This window comes from Anastrepha ludens, chromosome 2, assembly GCF_028408465.1.
Source record: "Anastrepha ludens isolate Willacy chromosome 2, idAnaLude1.1, whole genome shotgun sequence".
NCBI lineage: Eukaryota > Metazoa > Arthropoda > Insecta > Diptera > Tephritidae > Anastrepha > Anastrepha ludens.
The window spans coordinates 157,592,219-157,613,411 of NC_071498.1; the positions used below are offsets into that span (position 1 = coordinate 157,592,219).

The 21,193-nt window shown below is 34.6% G+C and overlaps 1 protein-coding gene across 1 annotated transcript in view; it reads right to left on the reverse strand.

Moving 5' to 3' along the window:
- Positions 1-1,894: 1,894 nt before the first annotated feature.
- LOC128855675 (5-hydroxytryptamine receptor 1) overlaps positions 1,895-21,193 on the reverse strand; it is a 45,487-nt gene continuing 26,188 nt past the window's right edge. Inside the window, exon 2 of the mRNA XM_054090772.1 lies at positions 1,895-8,709. Coding sequence (XP_053946747.1) covers positions 5,760-7,676 — 1,917 coding nt within the window. The 5' untranslated portion in view covers positions 7,677-8,709 and the 3' untranslated portion in view covers positions 1,895-5,759. The remainder of the gene's footprint in view (positions 8,710-21,193) is intronic.

Below are 21,193 nucleotides of genomic sequence, written 5' to 3' on the forward strand. Positions count from 1 at the left end.
GGCTTTTCTTTATCTTACCAACGAGGAGCTCTACAAGTGCTTGCGATTCTCTACAAAGAATGTTTATTTATCATCAACTTTTTACTTCAGCCCATACTCTAACAAAGGTTTGCATTATTAGGGCTGAAACACATAAAATTCTATGTGAAGAAATATTTGTAGTGACTTGAAAAACATCTCCCCCAAAAGATAAAAGAAGCAAAAGCTGTGGAGCGTTGCTGCGCTCCTGAAGAAAGAAAGAAAGGATAACTCGACAAAGTAAATTTCGCGGCATGGCATCGTTCGGCGAGTGCTGTAGAACAGATTAAAAGACACTGAGAAATGCGCAGTTAGAAAAAAAACCTAGTCCGCCTGCTGCAGTCACTGCTCCATGCAGTCTCAATACTTGTCGTGGACAATGATCACACCAACTTATAAATCACAACAAATAGCGAGAAGTAAATACTATACTACAGCTGATATAGTTAAATAGGATGCATTTTCTGTTTACTAAACCAATTTTTTCACAAGCATTTTTTTCAAAAAAATTTTTCTTTCTTAAAAAAAAATCAAAAATTTTGCAAAACAATTTTTCGTCACTAAAGTTTTTACTAAGTCCTTATCAAGATAGGGAAACAAAATCGAACCTCAAATGGAACATCTTTCTTTCAACTGCTGGTACGTGGCGACCGGAGACGGTTATTGCAAGATTTCAACTTTGTCCAAAAATAAAAAAAGAAATACAAAACTTCCAGCATCTAGCGCCACTCATCACCTTAGCATTTATAAACAACCGAATTAGCGAATTAGCAGCTGAACTAAAAAAAAATTTATTTTAACTGAAACTTACGAGAGGAAGCTTTTTATGGATTTTCATTGCAAAAATGTCTTTTTATTGTTTTTAAGATTGAAAAATCAAATTTTATATGTCTATTGTCAGTGCAAAACTTCTGCTAGAATTATGGTATATTTTTTCATTATTTTTATTAGAAAAATTACGCTATCACTTATGAGAAAAAATCTTAATATTAAAATTTTTGTGAGGGAAAGGTTGCATATTGAAAAATTTTTTTAGTAAAAAAGTAATATTTTTTATTAAAAAATACTTTTTTTCTTATTAACAACCTTTACTTTACATTCATCTCCACAAACAAACAAAAATTATGGTATGAATGTACAGAAAAATCGAAAAAAAAAATATTATAAAAATGGAATCCAGAAAAATTGTAGACAAAAAAATATTATTTGATAAAATTTTAATCAATTTTTCTTGCATGCAGAATATCCTTTTTATTTATAGGCGCAGTAGCCGCATGCCCGATTTTGGCCAAGTTCAAGGAAAGGTGCCAGTAGTTTATTTATACCGAGGTTTCTGCCAACCGATGCTAACTTTCCAATGCGGTGGAGGCCCTTCCTCTTCTCTGTTATCAGCTTCGAGTATCGTTTGAATACTTTCAGAGTCAGTGCATTTATGTCTATTCGTACGTCATCACATAGCTAGCGTCATCATTTGCTAAACCTTAATCTCAGCTACAGCTCATCGTTCCATCGCCTTCGCTATTCATCGTCGCCAAACTCGCAAAGATCCACAAATCCTCCGCAGAATATTTCTCTCGAACACTCTAATGGCCGTCGCATCGGATATTGTCATCCTCCGAGCTTCTGCGCCGTACGAGCGTGATGAGAAGCTGCGAAGAGAGGATTGTTCGTCGAGAGAGGATTTTACTAATCAATTTCCTAAATAGGTAGGTAGGTCGAAGTGACAATCAGTCTTTAAACTAACTCATTTAGACCATTACCGATCCACTGTGATACTACAGTAGCAGTTTACCTCTAGTTTATATTCTTCACTATTTTGTTTTAAGTGCAAACCCATTGATCTGGCTGACACTTAAGTACATATATGCATCGGTGTTTTTCAAAAACGATAAATTAAAGTACCTAAACCCCAGTGGCTTGCCACACTGGGCAGTAACAAAGAAGAGGTCTGACAAACTCTTCCTTCTCCTCATTCTTGGAACTTCTGCAATAGTAAAACTGAGCTTCGTCTAATCTTTCAGCTTGTCGACATAGCAGACAATGGCCTGTTGTCAAAGCCACCAACATACACATATGTAGAGGCGTTCTTCCTTGGCCGATTGAGTAGCGGCTTCAAATTATTATTGTAGCGCTACGTGTCAGACTATCAACCCATTTCATGCTACTTTTACTGCGTAGTGTGTAGGCTGGAATTGGGGTACCTTCAATATCCATATCAAAAGGCAGGCGAGTTTTAGAGCCTCTTTCTCAATTGTCTTCTTCTTCTTAGCTTCACAATCCGTGGTGGACCATAGCTTCATCAATTTCAATTTCCCAATTGTCTGCTTAGTTCAAAGTAGAGATAGAGAGAGATAGAGTTATTGGTTGGTTGTTGCTGAGAGAAATCCCCCGCTGGATTTCAAGGCTAAAAATCACCAGCTTTAAATGCATATAAAAAAACAGACTTGTTGGCTAAAAATTCGTTTAGAATTTCGCTACGGGTGATGCAAACTTTCATTTGATTTTGGATTCATCAAATACGGAGTTATAAGCCTTCATTGCCTATCACTGCGTAATAAGGGTTCAAGTTTAAGTCTCGTAAAAATTAAAGATAAGAAATAATTTTGGGTAATTTGTTAATGTGACTACTAATATTTTTGCTTCATTTTCATTACATTCTTGACTAGTCGGTAAGGTGATTTGTCCTGTAGATTATCACTAACCCTTTGAGATTAAAAAGTGTTTTACAATTAGATTATCAAGCTAGGAAACCATTGAATTGTTAAAAATATGTGCAAGTTAAAACTTAATTTTAAGAAAATTAATAGTTATAATACTAAAATAATAAAATTTACGAAGTATTATTTTGATTTCTGACATAAAAGTAGTTTTAAGATGGAATTAGGAACGCGGCACTGACAAGTTGTTTTAAGGCGAAGGGTTAAAATAAAAAAAAAATAAAAAAAAAAATAATACAACAATAAAATTAAAAAAATTAAATTTCAAAAAAATTTTTTTTTGGTTCGTAAAAAAATTAAAATTTTCAAAACTCTCTTCTATCCTTATTTCTTTTTCAGCTGGTCCGAAACTGGTTACTTTAGGAACAATTTGGACTAGTATTTTTTGTGCCTTTAATGAACTAGTTGGCTAATGGCTCATGCTACTGCCTAGGCTGACACCTGACATTTCGTGAAACATCGTCTACTTAAAAATTTCAGCTTGTAGCATCCAGAACAAACTCATCATAGGATATTTTAAACTTCTAATTGGCGTATCTCAGTACTACAAAGTGCACCCTATCTGGGTGCTAGGCCATAGGAATATAGCTGGATGATGTAAAGCAGACGAAAACTGCATTAGTACGATTTTTGTATGGTAGAAGCTGTCTTAACACGGAAGAATATTAAACAATCAGACCACCTCCTAAGTGAGTTTGAAGGTTTAGGTAGAAGGAGGCTTCGTACTCTTGTCACTACATTTTTGGCAGATGTAGGAGATATAGCGCATCTAAAACTAACGAAGCTTTGCTTGTTTATAAAAGCTACAGAATGGTTTAAAAAGGAACCCATTGTATAGGGAAAGTTCCCGTGGTATCACAACGTTTAAGTGTGTCATTACGACATCGACACTACCTACTCATCTACCTTTACTTGGTTTTCATTATGAAAAAGTTTTTCGGGACATAATTTGACAAGAAATCCTAACAATCGTCATTGAAATGTTTTCAAACAAAAAAAATAAAATCATAAAAAATAAAGATTTCATAAACTCTCGTTTATAATATTTTACTCTTTCCAACTGGTCCAAAACTGGTGATTTTTGAACAAATTTGGCTAGTATTTTTTATTCCTTTCAACTAGTTCAAATGATTCATGCTGCTGCATAGGCTGACAACTGACATTTCGTGGAACATCGCCTACTTAAAAATTTCAGTTTAAAGCATTGAAAAAAAGGTAGAAGACGTACTTCTTTAGCTGCATAGTAAAAGGTCAGTCAGCAGGTAGAATTTGACCATAAATATCTTTACTTATCTTAGTTTCCATTATGTAATTTTTTTTCGGGGCACAATTTGATACAAAATCTGCACAAATTGTCATTTAAATATTTTAACCAGACTTCTAATCGAAGTTACATAAAATAGCAGCTGCCTTCACCAGAATGGCACTTTTTGTCATCAAAAAATCGCAGTGAAAATGGCGTTAAATTGGCGCGTACACTTCTGTTAGATGTTTGGCCGAGCTCCTCCTCCTATTTGTGGTGTGCGACTTGATGTTGTTCCACAAATGGAGGGACCTACAGTTTCAAGCCGACTCCAAACGGCAGATATTTTTATGACGAGCTTTTTCATGGATACACTCGGAGGTTTGCCATTGCCTGCCGAGGGGTGACCGCTATTAGAAAAATGTTTTTATTAATTTTGCTTTCACCGAGATTCGAACCAACGACGTCTCTGTGAATTCCGAATGGTAATCACGCACCAACCCATTCGGCTACGGCGGCCGAAAATGGCATTAGACGCAGCTGATCTCAGGATCTTTGAAAATTCTTTGCGAAATAAAAAAAATGCAGATAACTTTTACTCAGGCACTGGACCCAGCTGATCTCAGGATCGTTGGAAATTTTTTGCGCAATAAAAAAAAAAGCAGATAATTTTTGCTCTGATTTAGTTTTTTTACCATTTTTTGTTAAGAAATGCAAGCACTTTTTAGGAAAAAATGTGGATGTGTATTAGAGCTCCTTCTTATATTGTTAATATATAAGTATGTGTATGTGTATGTATGTGTGGGTGAATAGTTTGATGAGTTGTACTACATTTTCAAATTTCAGTTTCTTTTCTTGATTGTATTAATATTTTGCTGCTGCTCTTTAACTTCTTGTCAGCACTTAATAGCTAATAAAGTTACATTTGCATGTATGTATGTATGTACAGCAATTACTAGGTATGCACTTATGCTTATATATGTATGTACTACGTAGTGTTCTGTTACTTTGTATGCATTACTTAACGGCTAACATTTACTAAAAATACACACAAATTCTAAGTTGCACCACTTCATGTCACTTTGTATATTTTGTGTATTTGTTGGTTTTGTTGTTTTTTTTTTTTTTTAGTTTAACATTGCAAGTATTTTATTCAAATGTATAATTGCTAATTTTAGTTTTGTTTCCGTGTATCAGTACGCGTGCCTAATCAATCATGCATTGTTTGTGTTCATCTCAGTTCAGTTTGGTGCAGCTGCTTAAACAAATTTGTATTGTGTGTATGTAGGTGTGTATGTATATGTGTGAATGTATATGGTATATATGTGCATGCATGTATATTTGCATCTAGGTTTATATGTATGCACTTGTATTTGCATAACTGTATTTTTCAACTAAGTTTTGTAACTTTTCTCACACTGACACACAAACTCTCAGTTTCTGGCCTCTATTTTATACAACTACAGCTGTTTTTAATTTTTATTATATTTTTTTTTTGTTTTGTCTGACTTTATTTCGTAAATGATAAAGTATATGCCCCAGACATATTATATTATATATAGTACATTTGAGTTGTCGCATTGAAACGCTTGGAATTGCTTTAAAACGCTTTGAAACACTGAAACTACAATTAGACACCTATACACACACACGCACACACACACGAAAGAAACAAAAAATACTTATTGATTGAACAACCCATCAACATTTAATAACCGCAACGCCCTTGCCTCTCCGCCCCACCCACTCTGCTCTGCTTGCCGTCCTTAAGCTGCCTAATTTCAAAGGAAACTTTCCCGCGCCCCATGCCGCTCATCGCCCAACATCACACGCTGCGATGGCGGTTCGCCATACTGATCCTGATAATAGTTTTCACGCATCATTGTATTGAGACTGGAGCAGCGGAAATAGAGTATCTCCTGGAATGGTTTGCGGAAGTCGCGATTCAATGTGGCGTATATGATGGGATTGAGCAGTGAATTGGCATAGCCCAGCCATAGGAACAGGGAGGAGAGCGAGTGCGGCACATGCACTGTCTCCGATTCGACAAACGGTCGTATCAGCGCGAGTATAAAGAATGGCAGCCAACAAATGGTGAACGCGGACATGATGATGCCCAACGTGGTGGAAGCTTTCTTCTCTTTGGCCAACTGAAAGCGCAGCTTCTTGTGATGCGGTGAACCGAGCAGGCCACTCGAACCGCTTACACCACCACCACTGCCGCCCGTATGATGAGTGCTCAGTCCACCGCAAGTCGAATATGTCAGCGACGTATTGCCATAGCTGCTGTGGCGTTGCCCATTGCCGCTACCCATCACAGTTAGATCTGTGTTGCCCGGTGGCGAGCCGGTGCCATTGAGCGCATGTTGCAAATGTGTTTGGGCGCGCTTCTCCTCCAGCACTATGCGGCGGGCAGCGCGAAATATTTGATAGTACACGAAGAGCATGACGGAGAGTGGTATGTAGAAGGAGCCTAGCGTTGCATAGATTTGATATGCGAAGTTCTGACACACAATACAAATGGGCGTGCCATGTTCGTCGAAATGCTCATTGCCCAGTATGAGTAGTGGTGGTAGTGAAATACTCGCCGCCACAAACCACACCAAAGCCACGCAGGCCATCATGCGGCGCGGCGTACGCTTCACGCCATACTCTAGCGGCTTGGTAATGGCCAAATATCGATCCACGGAAATGGCACACAAGTTCAGTATGGAGGCAGTGCAGCAGAGCACATCGAACGAGACCCAAACGTCACAGAGTATACGTCCAAAATTCCACTTGTCCAACACCTCGTACAGCATTGCCATGGGCATGACTAGCAGCGCGACACACAGATCGGAGAGCGCCAGCGAGACGAGCAGGTAGTTGCAAGGACGTCGCAATTTGCGCACCATACACACGGCTATGCAGACGAGCACATTGCCAATAACTGTGCCGATGATGATGAGCAATAGAATAATGCTGACAACGATTACATGCCAGGGCGGCAAGGCAATCTCGTCATAGCCATCTTCGTGCGACCCTTGCTCCGTCGGCGTTGGTGCGAAGCTAATGTCGGTGGGGATTGCGCCGCCCACAATAGGATCCCAAATGCTGCTAGTCGTGATAAGCGCTGCGCTCGCACTGCCCACTCCACCACCCGCTGCCACATAACTCGGACTAATACTGTTGTTGTTACTCGCGCTGTCGCTAGAAGCGCCAGTGTCATTGCTGAACGCCGTCGCTGTGAGGCCGATAACACCAGCAGTAGCGTTGGCGGAAGAGATAAACGAGCTAGAGTTGAACTCATCGGTGTTGGTGGCGGCGCTCAACAATGATATATCGGCGTCGACGTTGTAGACGGCGCCTACATGGATATATGGCGGCGTGTGTGTGGGTTTACTAGCTGGCGGCGGCAACTCGGAGCGCGACTGAGGAGCAGCAGCGACGGCGGCCGAGGCCTGTGCTATCCAATTGCTGAGCCAGAGAGCGAGCAGCACAAGGACGGTTGCATGCAGTGTGTGGCGCAGCGCCTGGCGGCTGGGGCGCAAATGTAACAACAGTTTGCAGCTGCTAATGCGGTTGGTGGTGGGCTGGAGATGGCTGAGCGCAAAACGCTCTGGCAGCGTATGTGTAGAGTATTTGCTTTTACTAGTTGTAGTTGCTTCGCAGTAGTGTTGCAGGCGGAGACGGACGCTGGGTTGGTTATATGAAGCCATATAAAATCTAAGTGTGCTTATAAGTGTAATGAAATAAAAAACTAAACAAAGATGAACGGACGTAACTGGTTGCTAAAAATGCTTTAAAATATGTTTCTACGGTTAATTTATTGTATTGCCGTTTTGATGTAAACTTGACTAGTTGACTGCTCTTTCAGTATTTATGCGATTGGGGCCCGCATGGAGTGCGAAATTCAGACGTTCTTATCATATCATAGGGGCGATTTTCCTCAACCGCCTTTCTTTTGCTGGTGAAGCGTAAGTATTTTGTATGCGAAAGCTCTTGAGCTTTCAACCCCCCACTTTGAAACGTGCTGACGTCAGCTTTCATATATTTGCGCCTCCAATTCCGCAAATCCATTTATCTATCGCTTACTGCTGGGATTTGCCGAGTTTTGTTTTTGTTTTTTTGTTTATACCCAAATGCTTTGACTTCTACGACTTTTTGTCGAACTGCCGCCACATTCACACTTATCCCCAGTGATTGCTTGTAATTTTCTCATTTATGTTTTCCATACTTTTGTTCCACTTAATTTACGTTGTAGCGCGTGGATTAGTCCCTGCTAATCTTTTTGTCATTAATCATAATTGTAGCATTTACACATCTCACTCAATTAAGGTCGGTTTGGATTTTGCTTGGTGGGGTTTTGTGGGTGAAATTCGCCTCTGTTTTCTTTGTGTTTCTGTTGCGCGTTAATATTCTCCTATTCGTCTTTGCTTACGGTGCTTTTTGTGCTTGTTTAGTTTGTGTACATCTTATTTGTTGCTAGTGGCATTCCATTTATTGCACTTAATCGGATTCGTTGCAATTAATCTTGACGTCGAGCAAGTAACCTCGGCGTATCATTGGAGATCTCATTGATGATTTGTTAAATCTTTTTTCCGCGCTGTTCAAATTGCTAAATTCCGAAAAGTTATTCTATGGGGATTGCTTGTTGCTATTGCTGTTGTCATTCGTGAAACCACTTGTTTTTGCTATTAACTACGCCAATTAAAGTAGAGCTTTTGGAACTGAGCATTGATTGTCTGGATACTGAAAAGATAGAATGAAAATATTCAGTATTAAAGGCGAGCATTTGCAATAGAGAAATATGCAATGAAGGGGGCATTTATATGAAATTATTTTTTTACATTTTTAAACAAATATAATTCTTTGCACTGGCACTATGCGCCCAGTGATCGGCGCAATAGCAATTAATCATTACCATCATCATAATTCACTCTTTAATAAAGGCCATAATAGTACAATTTTCAAACTTTGCACAAGATTTATAAAAATTCCAAACTTTTCATCAAAATTCCAAACTTATGAATCAGAATCTTTAAAAGGCACTGCGTATACAGTTAAATTTTAATGTAATAAAGTGCAAATTTGAAGTGGTTCAAAATTCTCTATGATTTCTTACGATCGATTTTAAAAACGATGTAATATACGAGAACGCATCCCGACTCTTCGCTAGAGCAGCATTTTGCATTGATTTTTTACTGGTTCGCGGTGCGTATTTGAATATAACCCATAAATTTATTGAAACTCCTCTTTGAAACTTTCAGGGATTTCTGAGCCCAGCTTCAGTTATACGTAAACGAAATAAGAAAAAAAACAAGAAGAGTGGGGGAAAAAAGGATAAAAAAAAGAAAAACAAAGAAAAAACGAAACTAACAATTTTTACAAAAAAATTTACCATTTAAAAATCAATTAAAAAACAAAATTAATTTTTTAAAAGCTTGAATTAAATTTCTGAATTATTTCTGATTTCTAAAAATTGAATTCTTCAAAGCATTTAATTTTCATTAAACTTTTTAATGAAATAATTAAATTATATAATATAAATAAAAAAAAAATATTTTTTTTTATAAAAACTTAAAAAAATTAAAAAACCATTAAAAAAATATTTTTTTATAAACAAAAATATGTTTTTTATTTTAATTGAATCCTTTTAATTTTATAATTTTTTTAAGCATCTTTTATTGTAAAAACTAAAAATGGTTTATAAAATTGTCAAAAAAATTACAAAAAAAAAATCCGAAAATTTTTAACAAAAAGGTTTTAATTAAACTCTTAATTTTAATCACATTTTGTAAAGCTGTATTTATTTTATTATAGAATGTATGTAATTTAATTTATTATAAAATATAACTCTAGTATTTTTAACCGTTATAAAAACTGATGCGTTTCGTAAGCTGCGCGAGCTAGAGCAACACCTGTTTTGCAGCGGCCAGCCAACGCTGCCCACACTACAAAGGTAGTTATTGGCAAGCACTTAAGCTCTGTTCACCGCCAAACAGAATGTGTTCCTTCCAAAAGCGCGCTGGCTTTTTATAGGCAAAAGCAATCCTATTAGAAAATTCAAATTTGGGGTTTAAAAAAAGACATCTAGTAGATAGTCATTACAATTGGAGGGCATTGCCATATATGTAAGAAAACTTTAAATTAAATCTTAACAAGTAGAAGGTATTGCCATATAGAAATAAATACATAAATACTTATAAAATATAAGTATGCTACAATTTAAATTATGGAACTTGATTAATATTAAAAATATATTTTATTTACAATTTATAAAAAATTATTTTAATCATCGTTTTTATTTTTGCCAAATGATAATTTATTTTTACAAAAGACAAAAAGAAATCCCTAAAATTAAAAAAAATATATATAATTTTTTAAAATCAAAAAAAAATATTATTTAAAGCTTTTATTTTTAAATAAAATTTTAAAATTCCAAGAAATTAAATTACTACTAAAAAAAATTTATTATATTATATTCATTATAAATATTTAGTTTTATAAATTTTTTTTATTTTATTTTTTTATTTTATTAAAACATAATTTTCATTATTTTTGTCAAATGCTAGCTTATTTTTACAAATGGCAAAAAGAACTACTAAAAAATGTTTATTATAAAATTTAATTTTTTTTTTCAAAAACGAAAGTTTTAATAAATGACAAAAAAAATCGAAAATGTTTAACGAAAAAATTTTATTTTTTTTAACTTTTATTTTTAATTGCATTTTTTAATTTTAAAAGATTAAATTAATTTGGTTTTTAAGGTTTAATATAAGTTAATTTTTAAATTTTAAGGAATTATTTTATTACTAAAAAAAAGTTTTTCATGAAATTTAAATTTTGTCAAAAGGGAAGGTTTTAATAAATGACAAAAAAAATTTAGTTTCTACAACTCTTCAGTTTAATTGTATTTTTTAATTTTAAAAACTTTTATTTTTTAATTCAGAATTTAATGATTTTAAGTCTCTAATTTTAATTCATTTTTTTAAATTAAATTTAAGAAAAAATATTTAGCAAACAAATTTAATTTTTCAGAATCAATTAAAAAATTTAGTTTTTGAAGTTTTTAATTTTAATTAAAGTCTTTAATTAAAAGTAGTGAAATGTTTAAATTTTAAGAAATATATTAAATATATATTTATATGTAATAATTTTATTATCGAAGTACATTTTTTTAAATACATTCTTTTATTTCAGCTTATGGCTTTTTCAAATTTTTTAATTAAAATATTTTTATTCTAAAAAATAAAAAAACTAGTACTTATAAAAATATCTGAAATACCGTAGATATTGCCTCTCAAAAGACTCTATACCATAAGTTTCAACATTGAATAAATATGAAAATTATAATTTTTTTTTTTAATTTTTTTTCAGGTCACTTCTTTATTATACTCAGGGTAACTAAAAAAACTAATTTTCAGAAAGTGGGAAGATCATATCCAAAAGACTAGAAGTATCTCGCTATCTCGCTGCTAGACTAATTTAACGAAAAAAGAGGTTGTCTGTAAAGTCAGTTTACTGACGATAGTTTAACGTGACAACGTCATAAGAAAATACTGACGGAAGGGTTGCATTTTTCAAAACAAAATTTTAATTTTATTTGTTTGATAGATATTTTGTATGGATATAGAGGAGGAGGTAAATGGAATTGCAATGGAATAGGTCAAGTTACATTTACACAAACGTGAAAAATGACGAAACATTTATCAAATTCATGAAAGATATCTTCAATTTCGATTGTGCATCAGACGTTAATAAGTCAACAACACTAAGAGGCACCATCATCGATTTGCCTTTTTCAAGACACTTAACACTCGAAACACTCCCTTTCATTTCCTACGTTTTCTATCATCGTCCTATTCTCAACAGAGAAATGGTTCATTACCATGCACACAGGAAGAAGGCATATGCAAATACAAGTATGTGAATTTATATACCTACATATGCGCATATACATACAGATATATGTTCACTCAAGTAGGTGTGCAGATGTCGAACTTTGCCGAATGCGGGGGCCGATTGTGTTCTTTGTCGTTCGTTCCGCGCTTTCGCTTGCAGTTCATGGAAGGTAACGACTATGAGCAAGGTAACGACGATTGAGCGAGGTAACGACACATTTGTTCGTGCGTGCAGCCGGCTAAATCGAATTATAAGACGTTATCACGTCAAAATGTGCATGTGAAAGCAACAACAAAGTTACCGAGCAAGATTGTACGTCATTAAACTACTATAATTCACTATTTCCCAAACATAGATATGTATGTTGCTTTATACCAGTTGCTTCATCTATTCGCTTCATCTGCTGTCATCTTTTCGCTTCATGTCATCAATATAAAAATGCGGATCGAGTGGTATCCACTACAGCTAAGTTATGTCGCTTTTTTTTGAGATTACGTTTGGAGTATCTGAAAAAAGACAGGAAACTAATTTTTACCTACGTCAACCCTTTCATTAAAAAACAAGAAAACGAAGTTTCCAAGTTTTTACACTATAGTGTACAAATTTTAATTTTTTTACAACAAAAGGCGAGCAATGGAGCACTTAAAGCTCAAAATAAAGATTTGTATCTCTCAAAACCATTATTTATTACAATATTTAGCGAAAAAGTTATACAAAAACAACGTTGGATGATTAATTGTGCGCCACCTTGCATATGACATATTTTTAATTTTAAACTTAAGTGCACATTTGGGATAATTACATCATTTCACTTCTTTAAGCAGGGCGCATATGGGATACTTAAGCAACTGCTGCATTGCTCCCAGTGTCAACAAAAGAATTATCTTCGTAAAGGGTGAGCCATGGCTTGGCAGCTATTTCGCGGTCAACATGGCAGACACCTGTTACAGGAGCAGTATCAGTTCTCTCACTGGTACTAAGTTGATCACTGACTGTTGAATACATTTTTAAAACATTAATTACTTACTACTGGATGCTGCTTTAGCAAAGAAGTGCTATATTGAAAACAAGTTATGAACGAGGCGCTTTTCTATATCTGACAAAGTATAAAAAAGGGAGTCCATTGCATCTGAGGCACATAAAAACCGCTTATATTGGTAGAGAAGAGAATGTATTCTGAGCTCGTGAATATTTGGTGACGGTTTTTGAAGTGGCGGCGTTTTTCTCTCACTTTTATTATTCCAAGTGAAAATGACAACAATGTTAAAGTCAGTGAAAAGTGGCACAGGGCTATGTAAAAGAATTTTTTTAGTAGCATATTGAAGAATTTAGTTTGGGAAAAATGGCACTGCGTGCAACGTAAGTCATACCGGAATCGATATTTTACACACCGAGCTCGATTTTTGTATAAGGTTTCAGAAATTATTTTATTTATTCATTTATTTCTTATAATATTTTGTTAATATGAAATAAATTTTGGTAATGTATTGGCTGTACAACTAATTAATTTAGTTTTTTGTTTTGTTCAAAAAAAAAAACATTTATTTAAGTATTGTATAAAAGTAAAAAAATATTTTATTCAAAATATTGTCCATCGGAAGCGGCAACTTTTTCCCATCTTTCAAGCAATTTATGGATTCCATACCAAAAAAACTTCTCATCTTTTGCGCCGAGAAAGTCATCAAGCCATTTTTAATACCTTAAACATTGGTGAACCGTATTCCAGAAAGGTGATTCTGCATCAACCGAAACAAGTGGTAATCAGAAGGAGCTATGTCTGGGCTATAGGGCGGGTGAGGTAGAATTTGCCATTCGACATTTTCCAAATAATTTTGACCGGTACTGCAACATGTGACCGAGCATTGTGATGATGGAAAATCAATCTCTCGTGTCTGGTCGCCCATTCTGGCCGTTTTTCGACTATTGCTTGCTTCAAATGTATCAATTGTTGCCTGTATAGCTCTCTCGTGATCGTCTGGTGCGATTTTAACAGCTCATAGTACAGCACACCCATCTGATCCCACCAAATACAGAGCATTACCTTCAATCCATGAATATTCGACTTTGGTGTCGATTTGGCTGGTTGGCCAGCTTCACATATGATGATGATCTTTTACGCTTTGGGTTGTCGTAATGAATCCACTTTTCATCGCCAGTGATAATACGATGCAAAAACGATTTATTTTTGTGGCGATTAAGCAGCATTTCAGACATGCAAAATCGTCTCTCAACGTCTCTCGGCTTTGTCCAAGTTCTTTTTGAGTTTGACATGGATCTTGATCGAGTAATGCCTCCAATTATTCGTCTTCAAACTTGTTTGATGGACCTGATCGCTCTTTGTCTTCTGTGTCAAAATCACCACTTTTAAATCGTGCAAACCACTGCTGACATACTCTAACCTCTGGAGCATATTCAGGATAAGCTTCTGAGAGTAAACTTTTCTTTAAATTGAGGAACAAAAGCAAACCTCCCCGCAAATACTGTTTTGTTGGAACGTAATTTGAAAAATGTTTGTGTTTACTAATATTCACTGTGTCATATCAAATTGACTAGATTTTTTGGCGTGCTTTAACATAGAATAGCTGTCATTGTCAAAATATTGACTACATAAATAGATATGAGGTTATGAAGAAATACGAAATTAATTAGTTGTACACCCAATATATTTACATAAATGGATATTATTTATTTCTTATAATTTTTTGATGATAGTAAACTGAAAATATTTTATAATTTTGAGGTTAATTCAAGTTGAAAACGATTGAACAGAACCTTTCATGGTGAAATATCATTGACTTTGTACCATTTTTAATTAAATTTTTTTTTAGTATAAAGTGTACTTTTTAGAAAATTTCTATTTATATTATCTACCAAAACTTTTTCAGAAAATTAAAAGAAATTATTTGGGAAAGAATTATATTTTATACTCAAAATATATTATTTGCGAAACTTCCAAAAAAACTTTTTTATTTTAATGATCGAAGATTTTCAGAACTTAAGAAATAAATTAATTTTATTGCTCAAAATTTTTCAGAAAATTAAAAAAAAATGTTAAGAAAAAATTATATTTTATGCTCAAAATTTTTGCGAAAATTCAAAATTTTTTTTTTTATTTTAATGCTCAAAATGTTTCACAACTAAAAACGAGAATTTAATTTTATTCCTAAAAGTTCTTGAGAAAATTAAAAAAAAAACTTTTCTGGGGAAAAAATCATATTGTAAAGGGTTTTCCAATAGCAGGTGTTATTTTGAATACCCCGCTATTTCGGTAGATGCCACTTTTGGAGCTGTCATTTTTGGATATTTGACAATTGAAACTATGAAATTAATAAAAACGGAATGATACTTGCTTAAACAATGACCGAAATTGTAAAAATTCAGTATAAAAATGGTGAAAATTTGGCAGAGACAGTTCGTAAACCTCGAACATTTTTGGGTCATCGTGAAGCACCTTGTCGGACCGCAATACAGAAATTGGTGAAAAAATTCGAGAAGTTGTGACAAGTTAGTGATGTGAGGAATAAAACCCGTGCATGTCGCTCAAGAACAGCCGAAAATATTGCTGAAAGTGTTGAAGAAAACCCAGGTTTGTCCATTCCTCGTCGTTCTTTCGAATTAGACATTCCACGAACGCCATTACCCCCTATTTTCCATAAATTTTTGGGTCTTAAGGCTTATAAAGTCCAGTTAACACAAGAAGCCAGGCCGCCCATCATCAACAACGTCGTGTCTTTGCTGATTGGGTCGTTGAAACGCATGAAAATGATCCGGAATTCCATCGAAAAATCATCTTGAGCAAAATTGTCGGATCTGGGGCTCAGAAAATCCTAGAGTTATTGTTGAAAAGTCTCTCTATCCTCAACGTGTGACTATTTGTTGTGGTTTATGGTCCGGCGGAGTCATTGGACCTTACTTTTTCGAAAATGAAACTAGAGCAACAGTTACGGTGAATGGATTGTGCTATCGAGAAATGACTAACGGTTTTTTATGGCCGGAATTGGATGGTATTGATCTGGACAACGTTTATTTTCAACAAGACGGCGCTACGTGCCACACAAGCAATGAAATCATTGATCTTTTACGGGAACAACACCTCTTATTGGAAATCCCTTGTTTACTCAAAATTGTGGGGAAAATTCGAAACATTTTTTTGATGTGATAACGTCTTATAATTCGATTTAACAGGCTGCACGCACGAAAAAATGTGTCGTTACCTTGCTCATTAGTGTTACCTTGCTCTTTAGTGTTACCTTGCTCATATGTAGTTACCTTGCTCATTAGTGTTACCTTGCTCTTTAGTGTTACCTTGCTCATATGTAGTTACCTTGCTCATTAGTGTTACCTTGCTCTTTAGTGTTACCTTGCTCATTAGTGTTACCTTGCTCATTTGTCGTTACCTTGCTCATTTGTCGTTACCTTGCTCATTGCATTGCATGAACTGCAAGCGAAAGCGCATATGTACATATATAAATTCACGTATTTGTATTTGCATATGCCTTCTTATTGATTATTATTAATTTGATTCACTTGAAGAGTTTAAAATATAACCAAGTTTGTTAATAATACCTGTTGTTTTACTGTTTTATTAATTTTTTTGACGTGATAACGTCTTATAATTCGATTCAACAGGCTGCACGCACGAAAAAATGTGTCGTTACCTTGCTCATATGTAGTTACCTTGCTCATTAGTGTTACCTTGCTCATATTAGTGTTACCTTGCTCATATTCGTGTTACCTTGCTCATTGCCGTTACCTTGCTCATTGCATTGAATGAACTGCAAGCGAAAGGGCGGAACGAACGACAAAGCAAACAAAGCAAACGAACGGCAACGTTCGACATCTTGCTCTCTCCTACTTAAGTGAGCGTATATATGTATGTATGTATATGCGCAAATGTACATATATAAATTCACGTATTTGTATTTGCATATGCCTTCTTATTGATTATTATTAATTTGATTCACTTGAAGAATTTAAAATAAAACCAAGTTTGTTAATAATACCTGTTGTTTTAATGTTATAATTATTATTATTATTTATTTGTTATCTATAATTAAAATTACAAAATAACTTTTTTATTAATTATTAATTTTTTTATTATATATGAAGGAAAAAATGTATGGTAATGGACTATGAATAAGTTCGTGCGGTTTTTTTTCGAAATTTGAAACTTTATTGACGTAAAATGGTTACAAATTTAATATTCAAAATATTGTCCATCGCTTACTACTACTTTTTCCCATCTTTCTGGCAATTCACGGATTCCCTTTGTGAAAAATTCGGTCGGTTTTGCCGCAATCCACGAATCGATCCATTTTTTGACTTCATCGTAATTACGGAAGTGCTGGTCAGCCAGGCCATGTTGCATCGATCGGAAGAGATAGTAATCGGATGGCGCAAGGTCTGGACTATACGGCGGGTGGGGTAGGACATCCCATTTGAGCGTTTCTAAGTATGTTTTGACCACTTGTGCAACATGTGGCCGAGCATTGTCATGTTGCAAAATAACTTTGTCGTGTCTATCGGCGTATTGCGGCCGTTTTTCTCGCAGTGCTCGGCTGTGCTCGGCTCAAACGCATCAATTGTCGTCGGTAGACATCCCCCGTAATCGTTTCATTCGGTTTCAGTAGCTCATAATACACAACACCCAGCTGGTCCCACCAGATACACAGCATAACCTTCAGGCCATGAATATTCTGCGCCGACGTCGATGTTGAAGCATGGCCAGGGTATCCATACGTTGCCCGACGTTTTGGATTGTCGTAATGGACCCACTTTTCATCGCCAGTCACAATTCGATGCAAAAAACCCTTTCTTTTGTGCCGTTGAAGCAGTTGTTCGCATGCCATAAAACGGCGTTCAACGTCTCTTGGCTTCAATTCATACGGCACCCAATGGCCTACCTTTCGGATCATTCCCATGGCTTTTAAACGTTTGGAAATGGTTGATTGATCAACTCCCAAAGTTTTTGCAACCTCTTCTTGCGTTTGAGCCGGATCTTGATCGAGCAATTCCTCCAATTCGGTATCCATGAACTTTGGCGGCGCACCCTCGCGTTCTTCGTCTTCCAAGCCAAAATCACCACTTTTAAAGCGTGCAAACCACTTCTGGCACGTTCGCTCAGATAGAGCATGCTCACCATAAACTTCCACCAAGATACGAAGACTTTCGGCTGCTTTTTTCTTCATATTAAAATAATGAAGAAGAATTCCCCGCAAAAACACATTATTTGGCACGAAATTCGACATTTTCAAGTGTGGTAAAAATATTGTTGTTTACGCTTCAAATAAAAAACTTATACTGACGTTTGTGCCTTACGACAGTAGCTCTCCAATGAATGTTTGGAAATGTGGATCGATGGAATAATAATCAAGTTACGCCATCTGTTGTAAAACCGTAACGAACTTATTCATAGTCCTATTAATATTTACCATATACCTTATAAGATATGTTGTCTATACTAATATTATAAAGAGGAAAACTTTGTTTGTTTGTAATGAATAGGCTCAAAACTACTGGACCGATTTTAAAAATTCTTTCCCCATTCGAAAGCTACATCATCCACGAGTAACATGGATTATATTTTATTTTGGAAATAGGGCTCGAGATATAGGTCAAAACGTGGACCCGGGTAACCTTCGGATGTGTATGTACAATATGGGTATCAAATGGAAGCTGTTGGTGAATGCTTTAGTCCAGAGTATTTTTCATGCTGCTCCGTGACTAGGGTCTCGAGATAGGGACCAAAACGTAGACCCTAGAATGTGTTTGTACAATATGGATATCAAATTGAAGCTTGAATGCTTTAGTACAGAGTATTTTTCATGCCGCTCCGTGACTGGGGTCTCGAGATATAGGTCAAAACGTGGACCCGGGTAACCTTTGGTTGTGTATGTACAATATCAGTATCAAATGAAAGCTGTTGATAAGTGCTTTAATACGGGGTAGTTTTCATACCTATTGATGACTAGGGTCTCGAAATATATGCCAAAACGTGGACCCGCCGTGTCTTTGCACCGAATTAAACCAAACTTACACACATTGTTAAGTAGGTATTGAAGATGATTTCCGTATAGTTTGAATACCTATTGGTGGATAGGGTCTCAAGATATAGGTCAAAACGTGGACCCGGGTAACCTTCGGACGTGTATGTACAATATGGGTATCAAATGAAAGCTGTTGGTGAATGCTTTAGTACAGAGTATTTTTCATGCCGCTCCGTGACTGGGGTCTCGAGGTATAGGTCAAAACGTGGACCCGGCTAACCTTTGGTTGTGTATGTATATTACAATATGGGTATCAAATGAAAGCTGTTGATAAGTGCTTTAATACGGGGTACTTTGTTATGTTATGTTATGTTATGTTATGTAATGTAATGTAATGTAATGTAATGTAATGTTATGTTATGTTATGTTATGTTATGTTATGTTATGTTATGTCCTGTTATGTTATGTTATGTTATGTTATGTTATGTTATGTTATGTTATGTTATGTTATGTTATGTTATGTTATGTTATGTTATGTTATGTTATGTTATGTTATGTTATGTTATGTTATGTTATGTTATGTTATGTTATGTTATGTTATGTTATGTTATGTTATGTTATGTTATGTTATGTTATGTTATGTTATGTTATGTTATGTTATGTTATGTTATGTTATGTTATGTTATGTTATGTTATGTTATGTTATGTTATGTTATGTTATGTTATGTTATGTTATGTTATGTTATGTTATGTTATGTTATGTTATGTTATGTTATGCTATGTTATGTTATGTTATGTTATGTTATGTTATGTTATGTTATGTTATGTTATGTTTTGTTATGTTATGTTATGTTATGTCATGTTATGTTATGTTATGTTATGTTATGTTATGTTATGTTATGTTATGTTATGTTATGTTATGTTATGTCATGTTATGTTATGTTATGTTATGTTATGTTATGTTATGTTATGTTATGTTATGTTATGTTATGTTATGTTATGTTATGTTATGTTATGTTATGTTATGTTGTGATGTGATGTGTTGTGTTGTGTTATGTTATGTTATGTTATGTTATGTTATGTTATGTTATGTTATGTTATGTTATGTTATGTTATGTTAATATATGTTATGTTAAAGTATATTATGTTATGTTAATGTTAACTCATTCTCTATATCCATACAAAATATCTATCAAACAAATAAAATTAAAATTTTCTTTTGAAAATGCAACCATTCAATCAGTATTTTCTTATGACGTTATCACGTTAAACTATCGTCAGTAAACCGACTTTACAGACAACCTCTTTTTTATTATATATGAAGGAAAAAATGTATTTTAATATTTACCATATACCTTATAAGATATGTTGTCTATACTAATATTATAAAGAGGAAAACTTTGTTTGTTTGTAATGAAGAGGCTCAAAAACTACTGGACCGATTTTAAAAATTCTTTCACCATTCGAAAGCTACATCCTCCACGAGTAACATGGATTATATTTTATTTTGGAAATAGGGCTCGAGATATAGAACAAAACGTGGACCCGCGTAACCTTTGGTTGTGTATGTACAATATGGGTATCAAATGAAAGCTGTTGATAAGTGCTTTAATAAGGGGTAATTTTCATACCTATTGATGACTAGGGTCTGGAAATATATGCCAAAACGTGGACCCGCCGTGTCTTTGCACCGAATTAAACCAAACTTACACACATTGTTAAGGAGGTATTGAAGATGGTGTCCGTATAATTTGGATACCTATTGGTAGATAGGGTCTCGAGATATAGGTCAAAACGTGGACCCGGGTAACCTTCGGATGTGTATGCACAATATGGGTATCAAATGAAAGCTGTTGGTGAATGCTTTATGTTATGTTATGTTATGTTATGTTATGTTATGTTATGTTATGTTATGTTATGTTATGTTATGTTATGTTATGTTATGTTATGTTATGTTATGTTATGTTATGTTATGTTATGTTATGTTATGTTATGTTATGTTATGTTATGTTATGTTATGTTATGTTATGTTATGTTATGTTATGTTATGTTATGTTATGTTATGTTATGTTATGTTATGTTATGTTATGTTATGTTATGTTATGTTATGTTATGTTATGTTATGTTATGTTATGTTATGTTATGTTATGTTATGTTATGTTATGTTATGTTATGTTATGTTATGTTATGTTATGTTATGTTATGTTATGTTATGTTATGTTATGTTATGTCATGTTATGTTATGTTATGCTATGTTATGTTATGTCTTGTTATGTTATGTTATGTTATGTTATGTTATGTTATGTTATGTTATGTTATGTTATATTATGTTATGTTATGTTATG